This window comes from Salvia hispanica, chromosome 5 (assembly GCF_029641045.1).
Source record: "Salvia hispanica isolate PSC_SH4W2 chromosome 5, Shi_PSC_v1, whole genome shotgun sequence".
NCBI classification, from domain to species: domain Eukaryota; kingdom Viridiplantae; phylum Streptophyta; class Magnoliopsida; order Lamiales; family Lamiaceae; genus Salvia; species Salvia hispanica.
Genome location: NC_142696.1, coordinates 39311445 through 39334648, shown reverse-complemented (window position 1 = coordinate 39334648; position 23204 = coordinate 39311445). Strand labels below are relative to the sequence as shown.

At 36.5% G+C, this 23204-nt stretch overlaps 3 protein-coding genes and 1 non-coding gene across 5 annotated transcripts; 1 reads left to right on the top strand and 3 right to left on the bottom strand.

The window, feature by feature from the left end:
- Window positions 1–5451: 5451 nt before the first annotated feature.
- TRNAF-GAA (transfer RNA phenylalanine (anticodon GAA)) lies at window positions 5452–5524 on the bottom strand. Its single transcript has one exon. It is a non-coding gene; the product is annotated as a tRNA-Phe (tRNA).
- A 2052-nt stretch (window positions 5525–7576) lies between these two features.
- LOC125191269 (peptidyl-prolyl cis-trans isomerase Pin1-like) lies at window positions 7577–9958 on the bottom strand. The gene is made up of 2 exons (XM_048088785.2): window positions 9629–9958; window positions 7577–7985 (listed from the first exon to the last, which is right to left on the bottom strand). Exons 1-2 carry the CDS (start codon window positions 9861–9863, stop codon window positions 7861–7863), a joined length of 360 nt encoding a protein of 119 aa, XP_047944742.1. The 5' UTR covers window positions 9864–9958; the 3' UTR covers window positions 7577–7860.
- A 1475-nt stretch (window positions 9959–11433) lies between these two features.
- On the top strand, window positions 11434–13187 carry LOC125187232 (uncharacterized). The gene is made up of 3 exons (XM_048083782.2): window positions 11434–11589; window positions 11681–11746; window positions 12909–13187. The coding sequence occupies exons 1-3, from the start codon at window positions 11542–11544 to the stop codon at window positions 12954–12956; spliced, it is 162 nt and encodes a 53-aa protein (XP_047939739.1). The 5' UTR covers window positions 11434–11541; the 3' UTR covers window positions 12957–13187.
- A 705-nt stretch (window positions 13188–13892) lies between these two features.
- Window positions 13893–16165, bottom strand: LOC125186754 (ribosome-binding factor A family protein). Of its 2 annotated transcripts, XR_007170497.2 has the most exons (4): window positions 15729–16164; window positions 14865–15038; window positions 14153–14372; window positions 13893–14031 (listed from the first exon to the last, which is right to left on the bottom strand). XR_007170497.2 is itself a non-coding variant. In XM_048083201.2 (3 exons), exons 1-3 carry the CDS (start codon window positions 16083–16085, stop codon window positions 14217–14219), a joined length of 687 nt encoding a protein of 228 aa, XP_047939158.1. In that variant the 5' UTR covers window positions 16086–16165; the 3' UTR covers window positions 13893–14216. The 2 variants fall into 2 exon arrangements, 1 of the variants encoding a protein (XP_047939158.1); XM_048083201.2 differs by having other exon boundaries at window positions 13893–14372; window positions 15729–16165.
- Window positions 16166–23204: the final 7039 nt, after the last annotated feature.

The following is a 23204-nucleotide window of genomic DNA, read 5'->3' as shown; positions in this document are numbered from 1 at the left end:
TATTGTTAAAATTTAAAAGGAATATCACTCTTGCCTTAAAAAGGACTACATAGCTTGAATAAATAAAATTTGTAAAATACTACTAGTATATTTTTCATAGTACTAATATTTTATTAATCTACAAATTTGTAATGTAACCCCAATTTAGTGGGTGATTAAGAAAAGTATTAGTAGTAACTTTTAATTTTGGGTTTTTTTCCTTCTGTTGATGAAGAACTTAGTTGTTCTTGTTCTGGGTGATTAAGAAAAGTATTAGTAGTAACTTTTAATTTTGGTTTTTTTTCCTTCTGTTGATGAAGAACTTAGTTGTTCTTGTTCTGTTCAATATGGCAGAATCAATACTTTGATGTGTTTCATATCTTTGTTTTTGACAATGATAAAATGAATCAGATTCATTTGACGTGTTTCATATGTGTGGTTTTGACAATGATGAAATCCAATTAAATTTATTGAATCGTTTTTAGCTTTGGAATCGATGACTCTGAGATTTATCGTACTCCCTCCGTCCCAAGATAAGTGACCTAATTCTTTTGGGGCACGAGATTTAAGGAATGGTATTTAAATAAGTTAAAGTGGAGAGAGTAAAGTACGAGAAAGGGAAAAGTAGAGGAGAGAAGAGAGAATAAAGTAAGTGGAGAATAAAGTAAGAGAGATGACTTTTTGCTAAAAATGGAAATAGGTCACTTATAGTGGGACACCCCAAAAAGGAATACAAGTCACTTATCTTGGGACGGAGGGAGTAATTAAAGTTGCAGGAGTAACTTTTTTTTTTTATTTTTTTTATTTTTTGCAACAGAAAACGACATATTCAGCATTATGCAGTAAAGAATGTATAACAAAAATCTTATAGTACATAATATTCCATTCCAATATTTTTTGTGTTTTTTAGTGGTGAGATGATTACTTCAAATTGTAGTCCATATTCTTGTGCTTTTAGCGGAATTCAAAAGGAATGAGAAAAGTAGAATTCAACATTATAATTTTGCCACGCTTAAGACTTGAGTGGAATCTGTTTGATTTTGAGCTGAGGTTTTTGTGGGCTCAATGCTTATAGATAAAGCATAAGCATTATTCATCTTATACGACTTGACCAAATGCCCTAAATTCCATGAATAAAAAAGGGTGGAACACGATTTTTGAAATTTAATTAATCAAAAAGTGCATCCCTAATATCCTATCCATCCGAAATTCCTAACCATCGATATCAGTCAAATCTTGTCGGGGGCTTACTTATACTCTATTTTCTAAATCAAGTCTCCATTGCAATTTTTTTTACTTTTCGATTATTTAATACTACCTCCGGAAAAATAACGTTATTTTTCAAGTTTGGAGTACCCATTATTATTATTAGTCTCCATTTATTTATTGTAATTTTTTTACAGGTTGTAGTGAGTTTAATTTTTCATTAACATTACTTCAACAAAAAATTTTCATCCACTATAAAAAAAATATTTATGAACGAAGGTAGTACTAATAATTAGGGATTAAAAAAGTAAAATTATCCAGTTCCCCCTTAAATATGGTTTTCACAGCAACGAACCATACTTGGAGTCTGTAAACATTGCATGATGCACGTTTACATATCACAAAAATTAGTGTCACTATAATTTTATGGATAAAGATTTAATTTTATTTGAGATGTTTTTAACTATCGACCAATTTTTGTCACTGAAATAATTCCTAACTGAAAAGAATAATAAATAGAGATTAGTATAAAATAATTAAATTTTATAATGCCGAAACAACTACTAACAAATAATTGAAGAATAATAAATTATTAAATACCTAAATATATAAAAATTGATTGCTCAATATATCGACGAGTATGGGAGATTTTGTATTACTATAAATTATAAATAAGAGTTTAGTTTTACATCTAAATTTATCTCATCCATGATTTCTTATTTGAATTAATCTTGGTTCCATGAAAATATAATTGTTCGTTATACACTTCTAAATCTAATTTAATAAATAATTCAACTAACTTGTAACAATACTACGGAACAGTGAAAGAATTCCATACACAAGTTTATTTGTATTTTTATTGAGTTTAGTGATAATAATGGTATCTGAATCTAAATAAATTTAATTAGTAGTCTTAAGTTATTATCTACTCTCCACTAATACATTACAGAGTATTAGTATAAGCAACACCGGGGTATGATCAATTGCTAACTTTTTTTAAGTTGCTAACTTGTTAACTCATCAACGCAGTGTATTAAAAATGTCAACACGATGACATTAAAATGTCAATACATAATTTTGTTGAACTTCAATATAATGTGTTGATATTATGTGTTGACATTTTAATGTCACCGTATTGACATTTTTAATACACAACATTGATGAGCTAGCAGAGTTAGTAATTTAAATAGTTAGCAATATAGCGCACCCCTTCAGCACCATTTCAAAATATACGAGAATATAATTGATTTTTGGAATAATGTAACATAATTAAAATGGGGTTTTGCAATTATACTACTATATTTCTTGACGGATGGAGTATTTCATATTGTCATTACCTGATTTTAATATTCTTTCAGAAAAAAAAATGAACTAGCATAGTTTGGGACTTTGGGATATTAAAAGTATCAACGGTTCATATAGTTTAAAGGTGCTAAATTCAAAATGGAGGGAGGTGGAAGGGTAATTTATAGCCTCATTATCAAGGCTAAGATTAATATGTGACATAGTAAAATAGTAAAAAAAATTTAAAACCTATTAAAAGAATAAAATAATAATAATCTGTATTTTGTAATTAATGGAACTACTCTTAATGGTCTATAAGAAAAATTAAATGGTAAGTGACTGCATTTCAATTTGATGGAACTGCTCTTGAAGATCAAGAGGACAAAAATAAGACTAAATAGTAAAATTGGGGCGAAAGCGAAAAAATACATCAGATCAACTGATCAAGTAAGAGCATCCCCATCCGTGCTCTTAGCTGAGAGCACGGAAATGGATCCGGATCTACTTTTACTCCTTGTCTTTAGCTAAGAGCACAACACTCATATCCGTGCTTTTAGCTAAGGACAAGTTCAAGGGTCCCACCATTCTATTTTTCAATTTAAATACTCCAATTATTAAAAACATTTCTACCTTATAAAAATACATTAAAAAATAAAAATTACATAATTAAAATTCTAAAAAATAAAAATTACATAATTAAAATACTAAAAAATAAAAATACATAATTAAAATCCTAGAAAATAAAAATTACACACGTGGAAGACTAGTCCTCTAACCCCAATTGCCTCTTGAGACCCCGGATCATTTGCTCATGTGTTGCAAGTTGCTCCGGAGTCATCTTAGACGTATCGTTCAAATAGAGTTGATCCAAGAGGGTCCAACGTGTTGTTCGGGGGGTGGAGGAGGCACAAAGGGAGCCGGAGCGGGGACGGGGGCGGCTGGAGTCGGGGCGCGACGGCGGGTGGTCGTCGCCTTCTTCCTTCCTTGCGGTCGGCGGGAACTGCTCGGGCCAACGTCGGGGCTACCCAAGTTAGTTCCGGCAAGCTGGGTAGCCACATCATCAGAGGCGTCGTCGGATAGGGCTACCGACCTCGACCGTTTGCTAGAGGAGCTGGAGGAGGATGCTACTATGCCGCCCCTATACTTCGGATGTAGGCGCCCCTCCTGCCAACAATTGAGGTACTTGAACGCTTTGAACTCCATGCGTTGGTAGGTCGCCAAGGCGGCAGTGATGATGTCGAGCTCGCTCGTGCCGCTCCCCGCCGACCGCTCTTCCTGGAGGTAATACCCCTGGAACTTACCGATTGCCTCGTTGCATCTGAAGAGGCAATTGCGCACCATACTATCATTGCGATAGATGGTTCTCCCCGGCTGGGTTTCATTGTAGAGGCGAGTGATGTGCCACCAATATGTATCCCCGGTTTGGTTCGTGCCGACGTCCGGATCTTCGGAGACTGCCAAGTATGCTTTGAACATCGCCATCATCTCACCAGGAGTGTATGGGGTGCGGGTGCCACGAACAGGAGGAGTAGGAGTAGGAACAGAAGTAGGAGTAGGAGTAGGAGTAGAGCTACTGCTCCCTCCCGATCCGGGTTCGGGTGCCCACCCGAACCCGGAGGCATTTAGGTCGTGCACCGGGTAAGGACGGTAGCCACCTGGAGCTTGCGAACCTTGGGTTTGAGGAGGGGCCGTAAATTGCGTTTTCGGACTAAATCCAGCCTCGGAGTCGAACCAATCGTGTGGTTCCAACCGCGATTGCCGGAGGGGTAAACGCCGGAGCCGGACATTGTGTAGTGTGGTGAGAATTTAGATGAGGGAGTATGAGGAAAAAAGATGAGAGAATGTAGATGATGGTAGAACAGATGAGAATGTGATTTTTTTGTATTGAAGTGGGGGTATATATAGATGAAAATGTGAATTTTGGGGGAAAAAATTGAAAAATAAATTAAAAGTGGGAAGAAAATGGATATATTTTTTTGGGAAGTGGAAAAATATTTTTTTAATTAATTTCGCATTTAAAAAAAAAAATTAAATAAGCCAACGGCTATGCCGTTGGCGAATAAGGCGACACCACGTGTGCTGCTCAGCGGCACAGACGTGCTCTTAGCTAAAAGTAGCGCCATGCCGCTGGCACGAACGGACGAGCAGCGGCTCTTCACCGCTGCGGATGCTCTAAAGTCATTGTCCATAGCCTTTATTGATAGGAGTACTAATCACTTTACAAGTATCACCAAAATTCATTACATTAAGTCATTAACCAAAACCATATTTTTAGTTCACTCAAATAATATTTCTTCTTCTTCTTCTTCAGTAGGGAGTTATGGTAAATTCCACAGACTTTCCTGCGGATAATTCGTTTGACCAAACCATATAATCAAACATACCACAGTCTGATTAAATTTAGAAAGCTATAAGGAAATCAATCTAGCAATAAAATATGATAGAAGACGATAGAGATGAGAAATTGAGAATCCCACTTGCAAGATTATGATGGTGAGATGGCAGTTGATAGGGGCCAAGGAAATTGGGTAACGAACATATGGATATATGGAATCATGAATATCCCACACCCATTCTGTTACCATCTATGAATCTCCAATTTCATGCCTAAACTCAACCTTAATCCACATATTTTCTTTGATATTCAAAATTTGTCATTTGATTTAGGGTACTTTTTTATCTAAAAAATATCGTATATAGACTTTGTTTGTTTTGAGTATTTGTAATATCGGGATGCAAATTTAGTAGTTTGAATTTATGAAATGTGAAGGCTTAACGATTTAATTATTTTTTCTAAAAGACGATGATTATGTTTACTAAATTTATCATAATAAATCAGCAATAAAATGGGCCTAAAAGTAAGAATGGTTTAGAGAAATAGTGAATGAGCCTGATTTTTTACGAGAGATAATACGGCCCATATTAAATGGGCCGGATATTAAATGGGCCTGATTTTGAAGAGAGAGATTTCAGCCCAAAAAATGCGGTGAACGTGGATCGAACACGTGACCTTCAGATCTTCAGTCTGACGCTCTCCCAACTGAGCTATCCCCGCAATTGACATACTTGTTTCATCCAATATTTCTTAATTTTACTGTAATATTTTGAGTTTGTTGTAATATACTCCTAGATTTACTGTATTACTTCGGTTGAATAAGTAAGTGAGAAGTATTCTATTTTTATTTCGTAAAATAATAACTATGTGTGTGTTCAATAACGAAAATAATATTAAATTAAAGTTGATATTGAGAGTTAACATCATGTGAATTAAACAAGGGTATGGTAAAAGTAGAATAGTACAATAAGTAACTACAACACTATATAATACTCTCTCCGTCCCACTTTAGCAGTCCCATTGACTTTTCTGCCCTCTTTTTATAAAAATGATAAAAAAAATAGTTAAAGAAGAGAAATGGTAAATTAAGAGAGAGTAATATAGAGAAGAGTCTTATCTACATTATTGTCTCTCTTACTTTACCATTTCTCCACTTTAACTATTTTTTATCATTTTTACAAAAAGAGAACAGAAAAGTCAAAAGTGGGACGGATGGAGTAATAATAGTAGCAAAATTGGTCGATACATGATGGATGGATAAAGATAATAATTTTACATACACTCATAAAAAATTGTCATGGTTTCCATTTAGGACGTTTCACTTAAATTAGTCTCTATATCTTATTTTATAAATTTTGCATCGAAACTCGCATCATTTGCTATTAAACTTTCTTTTTTGGACGGGGTAGTACCATTTACTATATTTATATTAAGACATTGAGATCTTTAACATACAATCATAAGAAAAATTACCGTCATAGTTTATGCTTATCTTCTAGGCATGCGAGAAGCTTTTGTTACAAAATATAACAATTCGGAAGCAAAATATAGAATTTACAGTATCATTTAAACTTACGTTATATAGATTAATGCTTTTGTGCCAATTAATATCAATTTTTATGGAAATTGACCTCATATGTCATCTACCCAGGGCTTTGGTTATTTTGAGTATTTGTAAATTCGGGATAAAAATTCACTGTGTAGAATATTCAAATGTGAAGGTTTAACGAAATTATTTTTCCTCTAAATAAATCATAATTTAATAGTATTGGAGCAGCTGAACAAATATTCGTATTTCTAGAAAAGAATTTCAAGTTTAAAGGAAAATAAACAATTAACAATGGATATTGTTAATTGCCTAAACTATTTACTGGTTCTATGAGAAACATGTTGGTCTAGCAAAACCATTTAAGGGTTTCAATTGATCCTTACCTGAGAATTATATGGCCTTCCTTTTTCAAAATTGATAATGTCTCCTATCCCCTTTTCAATAAAAAAAACCACCCTCTTGTATCAAAAAGGCTTCATGAGCATGAGATCATATTCCATTGGAAAATGGAAAGTTAGACACAATTGATAGTATTTTTTTTTAGAAATGGGATGTTGTTACTAATTCATGATCTAGTATGTACAAAATGAAAACTTCATTCTCAATTCTATGTGAATTTTTATAAAAGCCTTTTATTTGCTTCTTTTCGATAAAATATTGATTTTCCCAAAATGTATCCTAATTTTTGGCCTAAGAATACTCTGAATCATAAAACTATAATGAAATATAGGATAAACCAACATTTATCAAATTTGAACAAGAGTCGATAGAAATGGTTTGAAAGACTCTATAAGACAAAGATGGACTATCAAGAACGTAGAGGAGGTAGGACGGGCAATTGGTTAGATCTAGTATGCATCCTACATGGTCGGTAGTTGCAGTTGGCGGCTCTCCCTAGGTCAAGGAAGAATGTGCATTCTTTTCTAAATCCACCGGGGCTTCTTAGCCCATATTTTAACATAGTAAGTTTTTTAGATCTCTTTTTTGCATTTTGAAAATCAGAGAGTAAATTAGTAATTATTCTTATGGCATAAAAGGAAAAAAGATGAATCATATCACCCAAAACTACCGAGGGCCTTCAGTTTCACTTATTTAGGATCGATGAGAAAACAATTACACGCAATTGGATAATTGCTAGTTATCTATACTTATTCACCATAGTTAACAAACAAGATAGCTAACCCCAAACTTAATCTTCATGCCATTCAACAACGCTAAAGAAATTGAGGAAGAAAGCTATTTATCACGACAGAAAATATCAATAATCCAAGATCATAACAGAATATAGCAATCTAGAGTCTGGCAGTTTGGTTCACAAAAGGAGCTTATTGATGATAGTGCACACAGAAAACAACGTACAGCTTGCCAAATACACGAAGTTTATGTAATAGGTATGGGGAAGAAGACCGGAAGAGAGATTAATAGCATGATAATTTTTTTAGTGTTGACTCGGCATGTTGTAGTTGTGGCATATGGAACGGCGCTACCTTTTTTACACGAGCCAGCATCAACCCGTTCTCATTATTATGTGGGAGCCGCTATCGGTGTCAACAATTTCACTGATTTCCCCAACCTTCAAACTGAATGTGACATCTTCAAAAGGTTTCTGCATCTGACCTCGGCCAAAGGGACCTACAAAGAGCATATGGCACGGGTTATAGTTATGGTAATGTTATACAACATCGTCAAAGGACTCACATCCTTCAAGGAACATGTCATATTAGTAGTAACTGAAAGCTGGATGAGCCAAAGAAGTTGACAGAGTATCGCAGTTCAAGATAAGAGAATTATTAACAATAAGAAATGGCTGCAGCAACCAAAATAACATATCACCAATCATAATGGCTGAGAAGAGGTCAACCTTCATTTCTTTCATTACAGAGATGAAACAGCTTCATATTGCTTCGTTGTTGATAACCACACGATCAATTACTAAGCTACAAAGACGATAATAATTTTTCCCACCCCAGCAAAGGTTCATAGCACAATATTAAGCTTGTTCGAAACAAAGCACTCAGCAAAGCAACTTTAAAAAATCGAAGAGGGTGAAAAGGATAAGCATATAGGTTTTGGGCAGCTTAGAAACACCTAGATTGTAGCAGGGAGAATGAGACCTCACAAAAGATAGCATATCTCATATGTTCAAACCCCGAATAAGAAACAAGCTGGATAGAATGCATAACTAGGAGTACATTACAAGGAAACAAGCATCTTCAAATTGAGATTATTCATACAGATAAATAACATTTACTATCACAAACAATAGGCGAAGTGAAGATGAAAGGTGAAAGAAGAAGAAAGTAAGCAAGGAGGAACAAAGAAAGATGAAGAAAGGAAGCAAGGCAGAACAAAGAAAGAAGAAGCGGTTACTACAGTTTGTGAGCGATTATGTTAGCTGGATCAGTTGAGAGCAGTTGCGGTGGTAACTACTCAAGCAGGAAGGATAAACAGCTTAGCTTATCTGTGTAAAATTTGTAAATGTATATTTTAATATCTTTGCATTCTGAGAGTTGGATGGCATTTGTAGAACTCCGACGGGTTCACAAGTGAAGTATATCTTGTTCCTGTATCCTTGTTTACATCAATATTTTGCAAGTATTTTCTTATCTACATCGTTCAGTTCCAGTCAATAACATAACATGACATCATGCAAGTATTTCTTATCTTCATCATTCAATTCTAGTCCATAACATAACATAAGAAAATCATATAATCCAGGATCAAGAACATCCTAGGCTCCTAGCACACGAGTCCAGCCGCCCACTAGAGCAATTTTGAACTTACAGAAAACAACCTATAGTTGATAAACTCCACAAAATTACTCTGAACTTTATATCGTTAATGGCTCTGCAAAATACTTTCCTATAATTGCAAATCTAAAACTCCTTTAATTTGAAAAGATGCAATACGTTTAATATACTCTCTATGTAAGAGCATCGTAATGATTATATACGGTATTGCAATAACCTGAAAATGAATAGTAAGACTTGGCTGAAGCGCAAACAATTTATTAGTCAAATTAACAAATGAGATTTGAAATGTAAATTAGCTAGACAATTATCCTGAACTTCACAATCCACAATAATCTTCAAAATCACAAAATCCAAACCATTACTGCAAACAATTGTCAAATTGTACGGTATCTCACAATCAATTCAGCGAATTTCCTCAAACAATACCTAATTTGAACCTCAAAGGCCGCAGTAGTGAAAATTCTGATTAAATCCAAATATACCATTCGAACAATTGAAATAGAACAAAATCAAATTTCGTACCGAGATCGCCGCCACGCTTGGCGGAGCTGCAGTCAGAAAGGCGGGATGCAACATCATCGAATCTGGTTTTTCCGGCGATGATATCGTCTCGGATGGTCTTAAGCTGAGCGACGGCGGTGTCTCTTTTGGTAGCGGAGATGCGGCGGCCATCGGGGTCACTCCAGGAGGACTTCCGGCGCGATCCTTCGTGCTTTATCAGTATGTGCGATGCGCGAACCTGCTCGCTCGATGACATCTCCGGCGGATTACGCGGTGGTGGCGATCGATATGAGAATGAGAGAGAGAGTGTGTGTGGATGGATCGATAGTGGAACAGTGAAAGCTTTAGGCTTTTAAGCTTTAGTGGTTTATGAAATTATTGTAAAGCTCGCGTGCAATTGAAGCGGCGTCGTATCTTTTCTTTTATCGCACATTTACAAAATCAATGTCCTACTCCTGTATTTCACTGAGAAATGTTAAAAAAAGTGTGTAAAAAAAATAGTGGAATGAATGTATATTAATTTTAAATAAAATATGAGTGCAATGAATTAGTGAAAGGTGAAACTCTATTATTATGGTAAAAATGAGTCGGGATTTCAATTTGCCGATGGACTAAAATAAGAAAAAGAAAAAGAGACTTTTATTCGCGAATAGAGGGAGTAATTACTAATGACAGTAAATTATAAATTATGAAAATTACAAATTACATAAGCCTAAAAACAGTCAAAAGTTAAATTTTCAAATTTCTGAAAAGTTACATTTCGCTCACATTTGTTCGACTTTAATTCCGTGGGATGTGGGTGGTTCATTTGTTGAAGGATTTGCATAATGCAATCAAAAAATTATCGGATGAGTTGAAAAGTAGTACTAGTAGTTAATGGAATGTGGTGGGTACTGGGTAACGAGTACAAAGATAAATTAGTGAGTGATAAATTAGTGAGCATACGAGAAATACCAAATACTAAGTCTGTCTATCGTGTAGCATCCAAATACCAAGCCCTACGAGAGAGGATTCTAAAGTATGAACTCCTCTAGAATATTTATTTAGTGGAGTATTTTCGAGGCATTTATTTTTGGTATGAAATTTAAAATATAACTATTTTATCCGTCACATAATAGATAACACACTTGGTACGAGATTTTATGATATAGTATGTTGTTTTTTGTATGCGAAGAATGTTATATCAATGTGAGATAGATTTTTTTCAAAAGAGAATATGTGATATTCCCTCCGTCTGCGAATAGGAGTCATGTTTTTCCATTTTAGTTCGTTTGCAAATAGGAGTTCCGGTTCACTTTTACCATAAATGGTACACTAGGGTTCCACCTCAACCTAACTCATTCCACTCACATTTTATTTAAAACTAATATATACAAGCGGGACCCTTATTCCACTAACTTTTTTCTACCCATTTTTCTTAACATTTCTTAAAACCCGTGCTGCCAATGAATGTGACTCCTAATGGCGACGGAGGGAGTAGTATTTAATAAATTAAGTGAAGAAATTAAACTAATAGAGAATAAAGTAGTAGAAAACTGATGAGATAAGGGTTTAGGGTTTAGTACTATTTTTTGTCAAAATGAAATAAATAAACTCTAATGAATGATACTCCTATGTGACTCAACTAAAAAAAATAAAGAGCTACTACTAGTATATTTTTAATTTAAAACATGGCTGGAAGTCAACAAATAGGAAATTCTCACAAATGTTTAAGTTCATTGCTTAAATTTAAAATTCATGAAAAATGGAGTGTGTCAAATTTAACTATGAAAAAAAGTGTATTACGTGTGAAATAACTCGTCCAAGGCCCAATAGGCCCATATACAAATGACAATAACAATAGAAATAGGGATACACCGAGGAAGAGGATAACTGAAAATTCGAGCTGAATTTGTTCTCGAGTTTCCTCTCTTACTTTGATAAATTTGGCAACAATGGCGCCGCTTCCTGGACCCTACTCCGGCAAGAGCTCTCTCGCAATGGTAATTTTCATTTTTTTCTTTGATCTATTATCAGTCACGCCTGTAATCTATAAATTTAATTGAGGTTTTATCTGAATTTGGAATTCCACAGGTGGCTAGGGTTTCTGCTTTTTCCTTTGGACTTGTCTACGGCAGTTTAAAACTCAAGGTTCTTAAGGTATTTTGTCGTTCGTCTCCTTCATAAATTCTTTCAATTTCGTTTGGCTCACAGCGATGACTGGAGATTTTGATTTATATGCTTGTTTCGAAAGATGTTTTGGTACTTTGATTTGCTTGGTTGCGTTTCGTGGCGATTTTATATGTTATTATTGGTTTATAATTATGATCTGCTTGATGCAGGGTTTGCCTTGACTTTATTCAGATCTACATTTTTTTTTTGACTTTTTTGTAACTCGGTCTTCTTTGGATTGCTTGATCTGTGAATGTTTTGCAATTATTACTGAACTTGGACTTGTGATTGGATAGTTTGAAGAATAGACATGGTAGAGTTCAAATTGCCATTCAGATTAAGCATGAGAAATGAATTAAGTTTGCTTATGTTGGATTTAATTTAATTTTATGAAGATAGGTGGTGATTTATTTTGGCGACGATGACTAGAAATGAAATGTTGTGCTTTTGCTGAGTCTTTTCTTGTAGAAGTTCTGACCACTTCTATATTAGCTCACAAGAGTTTTTTGTAAGGTAACTTGCTCTAAAATGCTATGTGTGACCACTCATTTCCTTGCAATCGGAACATCTATTTAGTATTTAGCCATTGCCTATCCAGTGCATCTTGTATGAACATGAATTGTGGCATTGTGTTCAATAGGAGAAACAATGTCTTTAGTGCTTGGTTGAAAATGGCTGTGTGCACATAGACGGGTTAGGTATGTTTAAGAAGTGTCAAATTTATGCTATGAATTGTCATTTAATCATAGTGTTTTTATATGGATAGTTGGGTGCATTTGTATTTAAAATTATGGAATTCTTTGTGCTCTTGATGCATGAGTATAGTTTCCAGCTTCTTTAGGTTTGCTGCTGATTTTCCACCACCTATCCCCAAAACTAATCTGCTGCTTCTACGTTATAACTAAACTCTCACATAAATACCGGTGCACCCATCTACATCTGTAGTATCTTCTTACTCTAAGGATCCTCCAGCCTAATAGCAATACATATTTAATGCAATGAAATAGTAGACTCTGCTTATATTGCTCTTATACGGTGATCTCTCATATGGATTTTCTGGCTACCTGCATTATTTTGCCGCTACCTGCTTCGTCGATCATTGAGCCCCTCGAAGACTCACAGCTACTACTTTTTTTTATGTTTTCACCAGATTCAGGCCAAGTCTCATAAAAAGGCTGAAGCTAAAGCTCATCACTAGAGGATTATATTTTACTTTTTTTCCGGAATGAAAATAAGTCATGAGAAAAAGCAGTTTTTCATTATGGCCTGATGTGCAGGACCATAAACCTCTACTTGAATTGGTCAGTTGGCATACAATGGTTTGAGCAGTATTTACATCAATCTCTTTGTTTTGGATATATGCTCTGTGCTCAAGTTTCCTTGAAATTCGGTTGATCACTATTTTAACACGATTAACAGGTTTTGCTTCGGTCTTTCTTTTGATAATTTTTTTTTTCATGCGTATTTTATGTGCAAACCTAAAATCTGCGATTGGAAAATATGATTATTTTATATTTCAACTATCTTGAACCATCAAATAGGCTGGTGTTAAAATGACAATCCCTCCTGTGTTAAAATGACAATCCCTCCTAAAGTGACACTGTGACACCACTTATACATTAATATTATAAATGTTACACAACAATATTACAAACACTACACAATAATCTATAGATTGTTGTATATTGTGTCGGATATTGCTGGACAAGAAAAATTGTTGTATAAAGAATAACAAATTGCTGGCCGTTTTTTTCAGATTTTTTTGCCACGTGGCAGCTTACTATTCGTCCGCGTGTACAAATGATTGGCTAGGAATGGTGGTATGATGTTATTTTAAGGGGTGGTGGCACCCTAGCACGCTCCTATCAAACAATCTTAAGGGTTTTCTGAACTATTTAATGCCAGAGAACGATAAGCTGGTAAAGCAAGATTGAAAATTATGAAAACTTAACCTCAAAATATGATCGAACAATTAGTATCATTTTAACTGAATGGTTATTTATCACGGATTTATTATTTAATCACGATCATTCAACTAAATGATTATTTGCCTCTTCAAAGAACGATTGATTAAATAGAAATTGATTAGTTTTTACCTTTTAAAAGAAGTGTACAAAATAGAAAATAAAACACATAAAGAAATTATACTTTGTATTTTCTACTTTAAGGTTCTTTTTACGCATCTATTACAACAAAATTGAACCAAACACGAAGATCTTAAATGAGGAAATAAATTACATTTCCAAGCCAGATTCTAGACAACCAAATGAGCCCTGAAAAGCAAACAAACAAAACAAACTTATGACTCATTATAAGCAAGCTATCTCAACATGATTTTCATACTGCAAATTCGAACTCAATAATGGTTAGTTCAATATAGTGGAGTGAACTAACCAGCTACGAAGGAATTCTCTGCCTATATTGTAGACTCCATTGTTTTTTTCATGTGTCGGATAAACTACTTCACATAAATAATGCCCTCGTCATCAATGTCATCGCCCTCCCACTCCACATCATTATCCTTCCTACCTGCAAACTCTTCGCGATCATCATCTTCATCAATAGTTCCCTTTTTCTCATTCTCATCCTTCAGTTTATCTAATATAGCAATAACCTGCCAATGGAAAACACTGAACAGTTAAGAATTCATAGATGAGAAAAGAAAAGTCTGACATTCAACAGAGCAATAGATGAGATCCACCATTGCATGGTTCACATGTACTAGTATATAATAAGTACCTCAGAAACAATCATGTTCATATGTACTTAATAAACTGAAGTTGAAGCCACATTTTAATTTCATTCTATGCAAGTCAGCATGTATAATTATTTCAGTAACTCATTCAAGACACCACCATTGTGTTTACGATTTCCATTTTGCAAAGCCATAGGTGATAAGTTAAGGACGACATAGTTGGATGCCTTTGACAAAGGTATTTTGGTTACAGATCAAGCCATGTCATGCCGAACATACCAACATCAAAAGTATATATATGTAAGAGTGGTACACGTCAATTATGAGGAATTAAATGAACACACGATGCAGTAATGTTTCATCATGAGAGTACACATGTAATTGGTAGTTAAAAACCACTGAAAATCTTACCCTGCTTCCACGTTCTAGAGACTCATCTTCTAGGAACCGGACCTCAGGGGTAAGCCGCAACTTCATACGCTTGCCCAACTCACTGCGGACATATTTTGCTTTTGCCTTCAATCCTGCTAGAGCAACTTCTTTTCCCCTTTCATCTCCAAAAACGGATACATATACTTTAACAACCTAAACGGGATGAAAATGATATGCCTTAAACATTTTAAAATAAAGATCACACAGCGGCGACTCGAGATACACTGATACTAGTCTAAATAGACAAACTTAACACTCTGAGTTAGGTTTGAGATCAAGACTAGCAAGCTAGGGACCTCCTCAAGGTGAAACAACAGGAAACATAGTGCTAGAAAAGTATAAATATACAGCAATAATCCTGTGTTTTCATATGGTGCAACACATTTTTCAAGATCAGACAGCTCAATTGTTGATCAGCATGCAAAATGATGGAGACATTTCACAATTTAATTACTCACAAAACCTATAATGCATGTGTGCTTTGAGCCCTAGCTCATGTGTATATCAAATTCATAGCTATCAAAGACCACAACTTCTTAGCGATTTTGCTTTGAGCATCAAAGTTGATTTATTTCCTTTGTTTAGACGATGTAAGTTCGAGCTATTTGTATGATACTCTTAGCTCGAAAACAACAGAAATTAACCCGGTTTTTAACCTAAAACCGCACATAAATTAGAATCAACAAAAGGAAACACATCATGATTTGCATATACTAGTATAATGTGATAGCAGAAAACTCCTCGCTATGTCTCCACAAATCCAATTTTACAGCTAAACTGCTAAAGAAGCACTAATACAACTCGCCTCAGTAGTGGTAAATCAACCAAATCAAACCAATTTACCTGCAAATCAGCAGAAACTTCGACATCACTGATCGTCGTCAGCGACGAAAGATATCTATCCGCCCCCAAAGCAGCTTCCGGCAACACCGCGTATTGCAAAACCTTATCGGTAAGCAACATATCAGAGATCTCTCTCCTAATCTGCTTCGCCACCATTTTCACTCTCCTAGGGTTCGCCATGCACACAATTGTGATCTTTCCGCATCTACCTCCACCGCTACAGCTGGCGGTGGAAACCAGCCGGCGCGGCGGGGGACGGCGGAGACCGACGTAGGCGACCGGGCAAGACGACGGCGTCGAATGTGATGCTGGATTTGGTAGAGAGATTGTGGAAGGTTGAGCTAGAAGGTGCGGCATTTGAGAGTATTGTCGATGAGAGAGATTTGGGAGGGAAGAAAACCAGAAATTCCCGGATAATGTCTCTCGCCGTTGAGCTTATTTTGGGGAATACGAATTTGGGAAGAGCTAACCGTTGGGCTTCATTTATGGGCTTTTGGCCCAAACAAAATATGTCCAACCGTTTCTTTTATATAAAAGGTAGTACTATAATTTAAATGTTTATCCCATTTGTATTCTTCAATATCTCCAAAAGCTTTGAAAATTAAAATATTATTGTAATGTATATATACAGGATTTAATATAACTATGATTTGTGATTATATTGGATTGTGATCCAACACAATCGGGTCACTAGAGCATCTACAAGGAAATGACTCTCCACAAACGGGGAATTAGATCGTCCTCTTCTACTAAAAAATTGGTAAATTATCAAATAGTATCAACCTTTGATCAAATTTGCTAATTTAACCTAATTCTCCAACCTATTTGTATCATAGGTGTTTAATAGTAGTATGTTAATGTCAAGTTTAAACTAGAACGGTATTTAATATGTTAACGTCAAGTTAAAATTAGATAGTAGGTTGAAAATTTTATTATTCAACAATTCACCCTTGAAATAGTGTAGTAGTACTATATTATTCAACAATTAACCCTTGAAATAGTGCAAGTTTTACTAAGTTTGTATCATCATAATCTTATAAAACAGTAGTAGGAGTATTATATTAAAAACAAAAGGTGAGGTTGCAATATGAAGGCTTTCGATATTAAAATATGTACGTATGAAGCAAAGCGGTGCAATAATTGGGCATTATTAGCATTTAATAATATTAATTTCAGCTGCGCAACGGCATCACATGACTTGATTTAATAATTAATATGCAAATTATATATTGTAAAAGAACGTGCCTGACTGCCTGAAATTCAATAAGTTTGAAAACCGTAACGTTCAAAGACGCTAATGTTGGTCTATAACAATATTTTTTGGGTTCCACTATTTTTTATTCATCTGTATAAGTATATTTTATAAATCTAGTTGGAGTAGTTGCTTGGTGTGAGAACGTAGATCTAGATAACTATTTTCAGTTATTTGATCACGAAAATTTTTAATGGATGCATACATCTTGGTCAATGTTTCGAATTTCAAGAGGAATAAAAATTTCATTTTATTCGTAATGTTGTTAATCTCAACGTGATTTGTCATTAATGAATTTATGCGATTAGATACTTTAATGATCCTGTTAAATTATGAATGTTAAAAGCGACGCATAATAATTTTCTATTTCAAATGAAGTCAAGTAGTATAAATTAGCACAATTTGTTTCGAACTTTCGATTTAATATTACTCTTTTAAAGATAGTAAGCGACGTACAACGAAAGCATACCACATTAATTTTTATTGTTACTTAATAAACAGAAAATTAATGATTGAACGGTAGCATAAATAAACCACCGCAATAACTATTTTATTTGTTAGCTACAATGATAAGATATTTCAGAGAGGCTCTCCACGTGAGTAACACATGGTTCTAATTCAAATTACTCATGTTATAGAGGTTGACAAGTTAAAATTTTGATTAATCAAATTAATAATCTCATAATCTCATTTGTATACCTTCAAAGTGTTTGTTCAAATAGACTAATGAGTTTATAATCAACGAATACAGGCTAAAAATCCACCAAAAAGACGTCGTTGTATCGATTTTTAAAAACGAAACTTAATATGTGTTGTTATGTAGAAATTTTATACTCCCTCCGTCCGTCCCATTGAAGATTACTCACTTTCCTTTTTGGTATGTCCCAATCAAGATGGCCCATTACTTAAAATGGAAACACCTTTATCTCTACTTTATTCCCTCTTTCTTACTTTACTCTTTCCTCTTAACACACAAAATATAACTGCATAAAATCTCGTGCCGCCCAAGAAAGGGGTCATCTTCCTTGGGACAGAGGGAGTACATTACCAAATTTAATTGGTAGAGTGAGGAGTTTATGTTAAAGAGAAAAGATAGTATAGTCTAATCGGTTCGTTATTCCGAAAACTAATTGATATCCTATTATGGATTATTAGAGCATCCTCACCCGTTCTCATAGCTAAGAGCACGGAAGTGGATCCGGACCCACTTTTACTCCTTGTCCTTAGAGCATCTCCGGTGGCGGACTTCCCGCAAAAACCTTCTGCCACGTCACTAGGACTTCCACTAGGACTTCCCATCCCACTGCACAATCTAGGACTTCCACTAGGACTTCCCGCAATAAAATAAATTCACAATTACTCAATTTACGGAATTAAAATTTACGGAATTAAAATGTCGACACGGAATACGGAAAAATTCGAATACTTCATTAAAAAAATTACATAATACTTAAAAAAACATAATTAAGTTAAAAATTACATAATCATAAAAAGTCGAGAAATACAACCCTCGGCTCTCACTCCTCCTCGTCCCCGTCGCCCGTGCCGCTGCCGCTACCACCTCCGACGTCCTCGCCCCCAATCTCGACGCCATAATCATCAATGGGTGGCATTCCTAAATCGCGCCGACATGCGTCGATCACATCCTTGCACATCCTTTTGTACGCAGGATCGTGCGTGCTATACCACCTATGCATGTTTTGACTCAGGGTCTTCGTTAGCTGTGCGTGGGCGAGACGGTCGTACTCATCTGGGGCTTCAGGGGCCTCCGATTCGACCTCGAAGGACCCGCTGCGGCTGCCGCTTTCCCTCGCCATCCGCTGCGCAGCCTTTTGCCCCATCGGGCGACGACGACGGCGAGAGTCTGATCTTCGCGGAGCTCGTGCGAACCAGCACTGCTGCTGTACTCACCGGAAGAGTTGATCTTCGTCCGCTTCCAGCTCGAGTCGACACCCGCACAAAACTTTTGCGAACCCTTGACCACGAGAAAGGCCTCCCATTGGTTAAACTCTTTGAACTTCAATTCTTTGTCGGGGTACTGGGACAAGGCTCGGTTCTTCACATCCACCTCAGACATGCCGCTGGTTGCCATGCGCAGGTTGTTTTGGTAGAGGCCGGCAAAACGACTTAGCTTAGGCCTCAACCGATCCCACTGTTTCCGGCATTGCTTGGGACTGTGAGGCTTCGCCCCAGCCGGTTTGTGTGTGAGTTAGGCGTCACTAATGCGATGCCACAATCGGTCAATATACTGGTTCGCCCGACATAGGGATACTCAACTACACCGACCAAGGACTTCGCAAGCGCGGTGTTTTCCCACACGGTCCAGATCGACCTCTTCTCCCGCTTCTCCTTACCCTCCTCCTCCTCCTCTGCCCCCGTTTGTGAGGAAGAGCTCGCGGCTTTCCCATTGCCCTTGCCCCTACCCCCGCCCCTGGCCTTGCCCTTGCATTTGCCCCCGCCCCTTGCAGCAGGCTGCGCCTCATCGGGAGTCTCACGGATCGGCGATACCCCCAACTCCTCAAAAGAGAAAGTTTCGATGCCGGCGGCGTACTGAGTCTCTGGAACAGTACTAGGGGAATCATCGGACAACAAATCTATATATGGGCGATAGACAGATTCCCTAGGTGTATGAGGGCTCCTGTGCTGCATCGTCCCACCCATCCCCGCCATATTTGGCGTCATACTCCCCATCCCCGAGGCCCCGGGCATCATCCCACCCAACCCCGCCATATTTGGCGTCATACCGCCCATCCCCGCTGCCCCGGGCATCATCCCACCCATCTGACTCATCCAATTGTACATATTGTAGAACATTTGGGGAGTAATCCCTGCCATCCCCGCCATCCCTGCCATTTGGGGATTCATCCCCGCCATTTGGGGATTCATCCCCGCATTAAAGTTTTCCTCCGTTCCGGCGGGAAACGTGGGTGTGTTTGATCCGCTCGTGGTGGGGGAGTTCCTATTGTACTCCATTTATAGTAGAAATGAAACTTGTAGATTAGAGAGAGAAACTTGTCAACACAAGTGGTGTGAATGAAATGAAGTTCAACGATCCGTATTTATAGAGTTTTTTTTTAAAAAAAAATTTAACTCGGACGTCTGATGAGGCTAATTTCATGCATTGGTTATGGGGATAAATTCTGTGATTTCCTTGGTCTGATGAGGTTTTATAAGCTAGGTGTGTAGAGAAATTGCCAGATCCAAGAAGAAGGAGAGGATCACCTGGAGAAGGAGTCTGGCAGAGAAAGTGAGCAGAAGGAAGAAGAAAATTACCAGACGGAGGAGGATTCTAGACGAAGGGCAGAATGGAGAATTCAAAGAAGGATCTAGAAGCTCAACTCCACTTCTATAAATAAGAGCACGCAACAAGCCTGAGGGCATCCACGAATCGTCATCTCTTAGCTCTTAGTTTAGCTTTTCTCACGTTCTCTACACACACGCACTTGGGGAAATCGAATTGGGGGTTATGGTTCCAAATCTCATCGGTAGTTGTGTAACACCGTCTCCACGGGAGGCGAAGATACAATCTATTTCTTGCTTTTTAGTTTACATTCCAGAATTTCCCGAGTCTTCGTTGTTCGAAGCTCGACAGTATTTTGTTAACTTTCCGTTGGATATTGCGTTCTTTTGCTATGAAATTCTCAGCTATGGTTTGGTTTCATGTTATCGCTTTGTTTTCTGTTTGCTCTGATGTTTATGCGATGAATCTGAGTTGTTGAGTTAAAGTTACGTGGAGATCGTTGTTAATCGGCTGAATTTGGTTAAATCTGTTGATCGGAGATGGAATTTGCTGTGGTTTGTGGTGGATGGCTTGGATCCGAAGTGGATGAAGCATCCCATAGCTAGATCTGTTCATTTCATGCATGGTTTTGATGTTTAATTTCTGTTTTCTTATTTACCTCGTCTAGTGATAATAGATATGCTTAGGTTTCAGTAGTTGATCGCATTAATCGGTTTAATTTAGTTTGCCATGTTCTGTTTTGTGTTTTGCTCTGTATTTCCTCTGCATTTCGTGATCAAGGTTTTTGAGAAGATGAAGTCACTGTTAGTTAAGCCTTTAGTTAGTTAATCTGCAGCTTTTCCTTCGTACTCTACTATTTTGGGAAATGGTCCCCACACTCTGTTTTTCCTCTGTCTAGGCTAGTTTTGGGAAGTTATTCGCTCGGTCTGGTAATTGTTTTAGTTGGAAGGTTATCTTGAGTACGTCTGGTGATCATTATGCATGTTTCTGTTATTCTTGCTTAGGTCTAGCTGTTAGGATAGAGCATTTCATTTCCCAAGTCTAGAAATATAATCTCAACCCCAAAAATGCGTGGCAGCAGCTAAAAACAGTTTCCAGGTTTTCTTACATGTTCACTTACGCATCCATCTCTGTGGGATTCGATCCCTACTTCCATGTACTAATCTTTTTAGCATAGCGGGTTAGGGTTTTGAAAAGGCAGAAAGTGATTGTGTGCACAACGACAGATGATTTCGTGGATTCTCTGAGTTCCTGGACCCCGTGGTCTAGTGGATTCTCTGGATCTAGGAAGTTTGAATACACACTTCACTCTTCTACGCTCTTCAACGTCTGACCGTGATGTCCGACTGACGCCACAATGGCGGACATCCGGTCGGACGTCGCGAGGATATCCGACATCCTCACGGGACGACCGTGTCAGACCTAAACCTTCACAATGGCGGACGTCCGGTCGGACTTCCGCGACGTCCGACCGGGACGTCCGCTGGTGGAGATGCTCTTTAGCTAAGAGCACAACACCCACATCCGTGCTCTTAGCTAAGGACAAACTCAAGGGTCCCACCATTCTATTATTCAATTTAAATAAAAATATTTCCATAATATTAAAATGCATTAAAAATACACGGAATACTATTACAATTAAAATCCTAAAAATTAAAAATTACGTAATTAAAATCCACAAAATTTCATAATGTAAAAGTATGAATGATAGATAATTTAATGTGAAAAGTGGATGATGAATGTGTGTATTTATAGATGATTTTGGGAAAAAAAATAAAAAAAAAATCAAAAAAATCCAAAAAAATGTCCATAAACGGCTCTATTTTTTGGGAATATAAAAAAATATTTTTTTAAATTTTTAGTATTATTTTGAATTATTTCCGAATTAAAAAAAAATAAAAATCAATTTTGCCAACGGCTAAGCTGTTGACCAATCACATGGTGCCACGTAGGGCTGCTCAGCGGCACGGACATGCTCTTATTTAAGAGCAGCGCCGTGCCGCTGGCACGGACGGACGGCGTACATTGGCGGGCGAGCTTGTACTTGCCAGCGGTAAGGACGAACGGACGGCGTTCCCCTAACCGCTGCGGATGCTCTTATCATTAGCGAAATTAATTTAATATTTAGAAATATTAATTCACATTTTCCATGCATATTACCGTAGGGGAAATAAGGTTAATAACTTAGTATATTGGACACGTCAATTGTATAATAGAAGTATAGGGAAATAAGGTTAATATATTGGCCACGTCAATTGTATTATGGAGTTTTTGAAAAACTGTAATCACATTAAATGGAGAAATAAATTATTTAACATAAAAGGAGCAAAATAAGGGAGTAGATGATAATGGTGGAATTTTCAAAAGCCATGTGACGGGGCCCCTTAAATAATTCTATTTTCACTAATAGTCGTGATTAAGTTCGAAAAACAAGGCCCCGCATATATTCCCCAAATCTTTAGACAGATTAATTAATTTAATCACCATTACTGCCATAATTAGATATGGTGAGACAATGAATCAAAAGATTCAAAACTGAAACAGCAAAATCTGCGATCAACGCACTTAATCAGTTATTTAGTTCTTCCACATAAATTACATTATTTTATTTTGGAAATATTCCACACTGATTTAGGGGATATTTTAGAACTTTTGAACTTTGATCTATATATTTTGTACTCCATTTTAAGTTTTACACCTGACTAAAACGTTGCAATGATGTTACACTTTTGCAATTCGTTACGAAATTAGTAGTGTCCCTAATTTTTCGCTCATTGTGAAGTTAATATAAGTAACAAGATTGTCCATCCCACTTTCGCATGCTAATCAGGTATGACTATGTTTTCAAATAAAATTCAACTTATAATATGAATATAATATTTTCAAAATCACATTTGAATTGCGGATGTGGGAAAGTTTTGGGGCATATACATTTAATCACAATATTAATAATTGTTTTACTTTCAATAAAATCACAATATAA